The 10,760-nt window shown below is 37.4% G+C and overlaps 1 protein-coding gene across 1 annotated transcript; it reads left to right on the top strand.

The window, feature by feature from the left end:
- Window positions 1-58: 58 nt before the first annotated feature.
- LOC121167486 (aldo-keto reductase family 1 member C15-like) lies at window positions 59-9,799 on the top strand (the record flags this gene model as incomplete). The annotated part of the gene is made up of 5 exons (XM_040996925.1): window positions 59-181; window positions 3,893-4,002; window positions 5,275-5,440; window positions 7,344-7,426; window positions 9,680-9,799. Coding segments are annotated over 5 exons (525 nt in total), but the record flags the coding sequence as incomplete, so codon positions are not given.
- Between the last annotated feature and the right edge of the window lie 961 nt (window positions 9,800-10,760).

Raw genomic sequence — 10,760 nt, 5'->3', positions numbered from 1 at the left:
GGACAAAGAGATAAATAGAGTTCAGCAAAGAATGACTGCACATTTCCTACCTCACTAGGCTCTGGAGAAGTGCAAAGATGCAGGATTAACCAAGTCCATTGGGGTGTCTAATTTCAATCGCAAACAGCTGGAAATGATACTGAACAAGCCAGGACTCAAGTATAAGCCCACCTGCAACCAGGTAAATCCTAAACCCAGAGGGCTTTCTCTACATTCTGTTCTTCACATTCTTATTTCTTAATGGATGTTTTTTTCAAGTTCATGGCTTTGGATCTATTTAGTGGGTGGCCATTTCAATCATTACAGTAAGAAATACCAAGGAAAAAGCAAGTTGAATGGAATGCACGCAGCATGACTTTGTTACTCAAAGCTAAATTTCAGGTTCCTATGAGACATTCAAATGTGGTTATGTTGGCAGCTATCAGTGTTGGAGTACGAATCAGAAACATGGATAAATTGATAGAACAGGATTTACCACATAGGTTGAGAAAAATGAAAAATGAGGAGAGTTGATATCAGGCTTCAGGTATGCATCCTGATGAGGCTGGAAAAAGTTGGATTTATGGCATGGAATTGATGGGAAACTTGAGAGAACAGTTAGTAATGAGAGCAAATGCCAAATCAGAGCAAAGGAGTGAAAACTGAGAAAATATGTAAGAATAATTAAACCATATTTATTTTAAGAATACCCAGAGCATCATTGCATGTTATACACAATATGATAAAGTTTATATACATTTCAAAAGACTTGATAATTTTATCAAAAGCCATTGGAATGCTATCACCCTTTGTCTTAGCTGTTTATTTTTAGGAATCTACTTGTGTAAAATCCAAGTAGATAAAAAAAGTTGCAAGTTCTTATATCTGTGGTGTAGAATCAGAATCCACTCTTTTATTTCTAGAATTCCACAGTTATATTTAACTATCCAAAAGAAGGGGAATTATTAAGGTTTGAAGGATTCATAGAGATCTAGGATGAAGTAGATTGAATTCTTGTTACAAAGTTGAAAAAACTTGCAATATCGCTTAAAAGCCTAATTCACAATTGGACACTGCTCTCACTGAATGTATTACAGTACAATGTAAACCAGTTCAAAATCTAATATATAAAGAAGGTATTTCAGTTACAAAAGATTTTGGGTCTGATTTTTATAAGGTTCTTTAAGATACTGTCCTGAAACGAATAGATTTGTTTCATTCTCTGTCATGTGTAGTAACAATATGCTTTCTACCACCAATGAACTACAATTCTCTCTCTCTCTCATTTTTTCCAACTAGAGAGTGCAGACTTTCTGGGATTGTTACTAAATGGAGGAGCAATTTCTTGAGACAATTTCTAGCAACTATTTCTTGACTTGGCAACAGAAGATACCCTTTATAAACCAATCAGTACAAGCTAAGGGAAGATTATTTGGGCAAAGCATGAGTCAGGTGCTTTAGGGAAATAGGGCTGAACACAGGGTTGGGGAGGCTAAATGGAGCAAAATCGGGGTTCTTGGGCCCGGCGCGGTGGCGCAAGTGGTTAAAGGTCCTCGCCTTGCACGCCCGGGATCCCATATGGGCGCCGGTTCTAATCCCGGCAGCCCCGCTTCCCTTCCAGCTCCCTGCTTGTGGCCCGGGAGAGCAGTCGAGGACAGCCCAAGGCTTTGGGAACCTGCACCCGCGTGGGAGACCCGGAAGAGGCTCCTGGCTTCGGATCGGCATAGTATCGGCCCGTTGCGCTCACTTGGGGAGTGAATCATCGGACGGAAGATCTTCCTCTCTGTCTCTCCTCTCTGTACATCCGCCTTTCCAATGAAAAAATAATAAAAATAAATCTTTAAAAAAAAAATCGGGGTTCTTATAGAAGAAACGATGATCAGTAAGATTCACCATCATGCAATACTTAAAATGATATGAAAGCCTAGAAAGGAAAAGGACTTAATGTTTGACATAGAACTGTACTTAATAGTTGCTATATTGTTTTGGTGAACTTATATATAAGGTTTTACTATTATAATTTTAAACTGTAAGGATTAATTTCTAGAATAGCATCATTCAACCTAAATTTTTATCAAGCATTTGTTGGTATCATGGTAGGATCAAACATGTTAAAACATGATTTTCTCTCATTAGTTAGTTACTTCTCTGGAGTAGGGTTAAGGTTTGTATATCGTGATTATTTGATCTGTATCAAATGTCTCTTAATCAGTAGTTTCTCTCTTATTCTGCTGCTCCAATTCCTCCCTTTCTTTTCTTGTTCACCGTGCTTTTTGTATGCTTTCTCTCATTCCTTCTCTCTGTTTTAAATATTTTCTTAAGGAAGGTCCTATCCTCTGAAAATTTTCACAGAAGTGGATTTGTTGGGCCCGGTGCAATAGCATAATGGTTAAGATCCTTGCCTTAAATGTGCCGGGATCCCATATGGGCTCCAGTTCTAATCCTGGCAGCTCCACTTCTCATCCAGCTCCCTGCTTGTGGTCTGGGAAAGCAGTTGAGGATGACCCAAATTCTTGGGACCCTGCACCCACTTGGGAGACCCGGAAAGAAGCTCCTGGCTCCTGGCTTCGAATTGGTGCCGCACCGGCCGTTGCGGTCACTAGGGGAGTGGATCATCGGATGGAAGATCTTCCACTGTGTCTCTCCTCTTCTCTGTATATCTTAAAAAAAGAAGTGGATTTGTTAATTTAATTGTGATATAGTTGGCATGTTTGTATACATTTCAGAACTTGAAGATAGTACTTACATAGTGGTTCATATATGCAATGTGAATTCATGAATTTTTAGCAAATAGAACATTTTTAATCGATTGAAGTCACTATTCTTTATCTCTGCTTTTTAAATTGCTTTAATCATTTTAACGACAGAGAAGATGAGGGAGAGACAGACAGACTTAGAGAACTCTTCAATCTACAATGATTCCTGTTACAGGTAGGGCTGGTTCTGGCCAAGCAAGAAGCCTTAGATCCCAGGCCCAAGTACTGCAGCTCTCATTCACTGCCTGCTAGGATGTCCACATGCAGGAAACCTATCATGGGCAGAGGAGCTCTGATTCCCAAACAGGCACTGTGATATGTATGTTTAAAAGATAGAATTAAAGAGAGTGAAAGATAGATAATGAGGAGCATGAGAGCTAGCACAAACTAGAAAGAGAGATCTGCCCCCTGCTGGTTCACTCAGTAAACAGCTGAAAGAGCTGAGGCTTGGCGAGGCAGGTGCAAGGACAGTGGAGCTCCATCCAAATCACCCACGCGGCTGTGTGGTTCCAAGGACTGGGTCCATTTTCTGCTGCTTTCCCAGGCGCATTAGCAATAAGTTAGATTGGAAAGAACATCCAGGACATATTTCCTTATGACCTAACTTGGAGTACCATACCGCTAGCCTACTCTATTTTTCTATTTCAGTATCCCCTCCTTTTAAAAAAATCATTATTATTAACAGAAGCTTCTTCAAGTGAGTCTCTAGACTGCTTGACTTGCCTCAATTTTTTTCTAACTTTCTTTGTTTTAGAGTTTAAGCTTTTCTAATTTTTGGCTTTTAGCTTTCCTGCTGAGATATGGAATCACTCAATAATGAAGTTTAGTCTCTTGGTAAAAACAAACAAATAAAACATTTAGAGTCTATATTTTGAGAACAGGAGGGTTTAATGATTTTAAAACGTTAATAAAACAAAGGACTTGGAAAATTGTATCAATCTGACAGCTGATGACATTTGTACATCTTTAGAAGGTGCATGAGCAGAACGACCTATTTAAATAATGTATAATATATATTAATGCAGGGTTAGAAACAGAGGCAGACCTTGAAATGAGACACTGGACTGTGGACTGGACATGCCTCAAGCAGTTTCTTAATTGGTGCATGTGGTTATTGGCTCATGTATTCTGACACGTGTGGCCCTTATGTGTTACAGGTGGAATGTCACGTTTATCTCAACCAGAGCAAACTTCTGGAGTACTGCAAGTCCAAGGACATTGTTCTCGTTGCTTACAGTGCCTTGGGATCACACAGGGATCCAAACTGGTAATGAGCATATGAACAGTTAATTTATGTCAGCAACCCTGTTGATCATGGAAAAGTTTAAATTAAGTTTTGTGTTTAACATAAAAGGACATGAAAAAGTAGGCATAATACAGTGTGATAAATTTCCCACATGCTTTCATTCAGGGCCACCAACATTCTCTCATTCTGCCTTCATACATGTGTCCATCTTTTCCAAGCTCACTCTGTGGGAATTTGTGTGGTAATTGCAGAACTGTAGAGACAGAGAGAGAGAGAGACAGAGAGACAGAGAGAGAGAAACCCAGCTGAAATCAGTAGTATCTATTTCCAAGTGTACAACTTGGCTGACCTGAGCCCAATTACTTGGGCTATCATCCTGCATTGTCTGGTGACTTAACAGGAAGTTGGATTAAAACTCCAGAGAGACTAGAGCTAAAAATACACCTTGACATGGGATGCAGGCATCCTGAATATTAATCCAGTATACCACATTGATAGCCCCCACGCATTTTAAATTCCATGTTATTCTGATTGTTATGAAATCTAGGATTGTACTTCATCTTTCTGGGAATTTGAGTCGTTCATTTACCTAAATTATTCACAATGCGATGAGCCACTCAATAGCCACTTATCAGTTTTCTGGGTAATTACATCAAGTATCTGAAGATTGAGGGCTTTTCTTCAAATCACCCCATTTGACTTTTAATGACCCCAAAGGACAAGAGTTACGATGCTGCAGTTTGGATAAACAGCTTGTGTTTAATAAAGAAAGAAAAATAATATTATGTTGAAGCTGTTAGATCCTATAAAAATGAATTTTGTATCTGTGCAATTGTAATGAAAAAAAATTGTACAGGTTGCTGTTGCTCTCCAGCTTGCAAATTTGCAATTACAGAATATGATAATTGATCATTAAGATGAAATAGGTATTGCATTTATATCTGTATATATAGAAAAAGCTTATATATATGCAGTAGTATATAGTATATATACAATAGTACCTATGATTTCAGATATCCACTGGGGTCTGAGAATTTATATGTTACAGAATATTCCCAACACACTGGTGAGGGATAACTTCACTGCTGAAAAATTCCTAATTATGAACATAAATAGTATCATTATCCTTTTATATGTTAATCTTCAATTTGATATTTTCCAGGTGTGCCACTAGGAAGGAATCTCATGAATATCCAGCAATAATTCTGCTCATTATCTCTGCAAATTGTGCTTAAAGATCATCATACTCTACTTATGTTTACCCTCTAATATCTGTGTATATTTCTACCCCAGGGTCGAGCAGAATAGTCCACAGCTCTTGGACGACCCAGTCCTGCATGCCATTGCTAAGAAACGGAACCGTACCCCAGGTCAGGTTGCTCTGCGCTACCTCCTGCAGCGTGGGGTGGTGGTCCTGGCCAAAAGCTTCAGTGAGAAGAGAATCAAAGAGAACATGCAGGTAAAGACTGAGCACTGTCTCTCCATAGGGATGCACAAGAACTGAATTAGGGCGATCTCTGTGTGTGAGAACTTGTGTAATGTCTCAGTTTACTCATGCATCTTTCCCAAAGTTCTGTCACCTTGTACCTAGTCTCAGTGTTTTCTGACACCAACCTCATTTCTTTTTGTAAAATTTTTATTGCAAAGTCAGATGTATGTATACACACACACACACACACATATGGAGAGAGAGAGAGGAGAGACAGAGGGGAAGATCTTCCGTCTGATGATTCACTCCCCAAGTACTGCAACGACCAAAGCTCACTAATCTGAAGCCAGAAGCCAGAAGCTCTTTTGGGTCGCCCACACTGGTGCTGGGTTACAAGGCTTTAGACCATCCTCTACTGTTTTCTCAGGCCACAAGCAGCAATCTGAATGGGAAACAAGGCAACTGAGACACGAACCAGAACCCACATGGGATTCTGGCACATGCAAGGCAAAGATTACAGTCACCAGGCTGTCGTCTTGGGCTCTCCCTAACGCTTCTTTACACACATCCAGATCTATTAGATCAATTCTTCGTTCTTATTTTGTTTGTGTCTTTTAAGGATTTTAAACTCTTTCCAGTTTTAAGATGAAATGCAGATTTATCATTATGCATTTAATTTTTAAAAATGATACTTTAAACATCATTTATAATGTAGTTGAATAAATCCTCATAAGGCTTAATTAAGTTAACAAACTTATAAGAAAATCAACAAATTTTGTTATGAAAACATTCAGCAAATAATTTTATTGCAGTAAACTCAACATTGTAATATATGTTTTATGGCAGCCAAATCATTTTAAAACTGAAGGATGAATGGATGAATGAACGAACAAGTAGATAGATCTCAAAGATGATGGAAATATACAGCAATGAATCAGATGGTGTATGTACACTTAGATAGCTACAGCCTTGATATTTCTGTGAAGTTGGCCCTGGTTTCAACCATAGTATAATTGTTTTAACCACAATCTCTTTTCTTTGTTATTGAGCTGGTACAAAGTATACATAAAAACAAAGCTGATTTCACTAAGAAGGATTTATTCAAAAAAGGAGAATTCTTTGAACAATAGACTCTTGTGGCTATAAGATGAACAAAATGCTCAAATAGGGAGGAGCAAGCATCCTGTAAATGGACATTGTTTGGAAACTCTGAGGTGATAAAATGGTGGGATGCAGGAATTGAACAGACAATATTTTTTCCTGAGATTAACAGATTTTTGGGGAAATACATTCTGTGTTCTAAGTTTTGCATCAGTCAAGATTGGTTCAAGTTGAAGAGGATGGTAAAGAAAAAATTCTTTTGAATCAAGTCAGGGCATGGTTACATGGCACAACTTTGTGTTTTTTTTGGAAAAATGTTTCTTTTTTACCTAGTAAGACTAGTTATTGAGAAATTGAATGTCTCTAAAAGAAAATGTGGTACATGTGCATTATAGAATTCTACTATAAACAAGAATGGGATTGTCTTTTGCAACTAACAGAATACAATAAAAATGATTATGCTTAGCAATAGCCTGAGATTTGGGGATATGATTATTTTGTGCAGGCTTTTCCTATGTTCCTGAGAAACACTATACTTTCTGTTTTGGTTGCTTAATTTTGTTGCTCCTCTTCCTTCTTCTTCCTCTTCTTTTGTGCTTTTCATGTATTGATATTGTTACCTAATGGAATGTTAAACTTAAGGAAAATAGTGTAAAACAGTATAATAATAGACCTCAGATAACATATCTCAGGCAGAGTTCCCCAGAAATCGAAGAAAATGACAATGTTTCCTTTAATACTATTAGTATCACCATTGCCTTGGAAACTCTCTTTCCAAAGTACCAGGAAACCTCCATGGAGAAATCTCACTGTAATCTTTCATCCCTTTCAGATTTTTGAGTTTGAATTGACTGCAGATGACATGAAAGAAATCGATGGCCTCAACAAAAATTTCCGCTATAGTAAATTTCTATAGTAAGTAACTGTGCAGGTTATACCAAGGGTTACTCCGTTTTGCACAAAAATATAAATGGGTACAATTTTTTCCAAGCAAGGAAGACAGACCTGGGCTGTGGATGGATATGATGTAGGATATTTCCTGTAGAGTTCATAGGAGGAATTTCCTCTGTGGCTCATCATTGAGCCAGCAGATCCATAAGGAAAACTACATCGTTGTGAATCTACTTCTATTTACCCCATGTCTTGGAGGCTGTATGCTAAAGTACCACTTATCCACTGGGCATGAATGTAGAAACGTTAGGCTCTCAATATTTTTAATATTTATTAAAATGATTTGTCTTTGATGTACATAAAGATGAAACAAATGAACACATAATGAATAGAAATAAAAATCCAGTTTGATCTTTCTGTCATATTCCAGCCATTATACAATTATTTTTTTAATAGATTTATTATATTTATTGGTAAGGTATTGAGAAGGAGAGACAGAAAAAGAAAGATCTTCCATCTGCTGGTTCACTCCTCGATATGGCCATAAGGGCCAGAGAATAACTGATCTGAAGGCAGGAGCTAGTTGGTAGTTTCTCCAGGTGTCCCACGTGGATGAAAATTTCTAAGGCTTTAGGACCATCCTCCACTGCTTTCCCAAGCCACAGACATGGGACTGGATGTGAAGTGAAACAGCCTGGGTATAACTCAATGCTCATGTGAGACGTTGGTGTCTGCAGAGGACCAGACCACTGAGCAGTCTTGTCAGCCCCTGAACTTTAATTCTAATGAGTGTTGATTTTGGAACGTTCATAATCATGGGTCCTAGGGAGGTCACAGTGAACCCTACTTCCACTTCCTGTCTTAAGTGCGCAGTGTCATTCCTCCAGGATATGGCATCTATTGACCGGTTTTTTTTCCCCCCTTGTAAGTATTCTCTCTGGTCTTAATTCCATCAATCACAGCTTTCATTTCCTCAACTATTTTGTCTTTTTGTGTGTACTGTGAGTAGCTCATAAAATGAATTGGTTCATCAGCCCATACACCAAGAAAAGATCCTCTGGTATTTCTTTAGTCTTCAAATCAAGTATTTTCTACTCAAGTATCATTTTTGTACATCAGTCTTTGGGAAGACCCTGCCTCTCTTGACTTGATTTTTGCAGAAACACAATATTCTATTTAACTACTGCCAGACTTTAAGATTGATAGAGGATAGATCAAGCAGAGAATTTTGGAAAGAATTTATAGATAGGAAGCAAAAACATTTTAAAAAGAATAAAAATCTCAACCTACAAAGAAAGATGTCAAAAGAGCCCTTCCCTTTGCAAAGTGATTAATGATATTTTAAATAATCAAAATTGTTCATAATCAGAATATTTTATTTATAAATCCATGACCTGCCTCAATAGAACCTAAATACTTTGTTTTATTCTTGTTTGTGGCACTATGTGGATAACACAGCCCCTGGCACGGATCTGGGCACTGTATAGTCTTGAATGACATTAGATTGAGAGATAGATATTGTATAGTAAAACAAGGAAGAATATTGCAGAAGTGAAAATAAATAGCTATATGAATTTCTAAGGAATATAAAAAATTATATGAATATAAGAATAAAAATGATTTCCAAATAAAGTGATCAACTGCTTATTTGGAAGAGACATAAAGAGGCAGATTCTGAACATGTCACTAGTGGCTGGCATTGGGTTGATGTTAAACTTGGGAGATGGAAACTCAGTCTCAGACTCCTGTATGTGGAAGGGAATAAATTACTCAAGTCATCATTACTGCTTCCCAGTGTCTATGCTAGCAGGGATTTGTAGTGTCAAGATGGAGAATGACGTTAACCTCAGGTATAATATTATGGAACTCAAGTGCCTTAATTGCTAAACAGATGCTTGCCCCTGACATATGTCCTTATAAATTATAACCTAGGAAAGGAAAAAAAATCCACTCTGTATGCTGTTAGTAGTTATGTTTTGTCCCCTCAATAGATTGAAATCTGTTTAAATTGAACTCTTACATCACTGAGGGTGCTCATTATATGAGGTTTGAATGAATGAATGGGAACAAACAATATGGTGCTTTCTGTCGCCCTTCTTGTGATCTAAGCACAAAAGTTGCACATCATATGAAAGCTTAGATGTACAAGTGCTTGGGTGGAATCTGGACATATTTCTTAATTGAGGTTTTAGTCCATTCCAGCTGCATCTTTTGAGTAACTCTCCCATTTAGTATGGAGAAAGAGTTAATACATTAATGTCTCTTATTCTCTTTCAGTGCTGTTAATCACCCTAATTATCCATTTTCTGAAGAATACTGACCATGAAGTGTGGAATGTTAATCAAGAATATTCTGCTTTTAGATGTATGGAGTAGAAATGAATAAGAAGCGGTGTCTTTATTCTCAAAGGGATGGCCTTGTCATACTGTGAAGTAATAAGAATTCCAACACAAGGATGTTTGTTATCTCTTGTTAAAATAATAACTAAAAGTTATAGAAATTATTGAAAGCAAAAAGGGAAGGGTAGATGATAAAAATAAAGCAATATATCATTTTGTTTAGTTTCTTCTTCTTTTTTTTTTTTTGTTTCTTTTATTTGTAGGGCTGGAATAGAGAGGGAAAGATAGACCTATTGTCAGAGATTACCCATCTGTTTGTTTACTCCCTCTGCCTGGGAGACAGGAACTCCATCCAGGTATCTCACTGGATGACAGTATTATTTAACCCATCATATGCTGCCTCTACAATGTGCATTAACAGTGGCTGAAATTGTCAGTGCAGCCTGGACACAAACTTAAGTGATCTGATACGGGATGTGGGCACTCTGCTATTACAGATACTCATTCCTGCTTAGTTTTCATATCATCTATCTGTATCTGGGCTTGTTAATAGTTAGTGTCTATTGTACCATTTATTGTTCAGTCAAACACCGTTAAAATATTATTTGTGTTTCATGTGTTATTGTATAGGCAATTAAATGAGTTTAGAATGAGTGAAGAAAGCAGGCTGTGAATTTAAAAAATGAGAAACAACAAAAAAATGAGTAAGGGGCTGCTTAAGAGACTGCGTGAGTTATCACATACATGTATATATCTATACATACGTATATACATACCTTTAATAAACACAGTTACTGACTGTCCTTTATTCCACAATATTTTTTAACAAGTTTGTGTGGCAAACAGCTTTATCATAAGGTTCATTATTAACTTCCTCAAATGAAATTAAATGTGTTTGTTGTGCAGTAATATAAAGAAATATTTTTCTGACAAAGAATCAAGATGGTGGAATAGGGTAAGGATATGTTTATGCATCCAGAGAATCATTAGCTAGGGTGAAGAAGGGAGGGCACATTCCA

Source organism: Ochotona curzoniae, unplaced genomic scaffold (assembly GCF_017591425.1).
Source record: "Ochotona curzoniae isolate NIBS_2020 unplaced genomic scaffold, NIBS_Ocur_1.0 patch374, whole genome shotgun sequence".
NCBI classification, from domain to species: Eukaryota; Metazoa; Chordata; class Mammalia; order Lagomorpha; family Ochotonidae; genus Ochotona; species Ochotona curzoniae.
The sequence above is the reverse complement of the archived record's forward strand: the minus strand, read 5'-3'. Positions and strand labels throughout refer to the sequence as shown.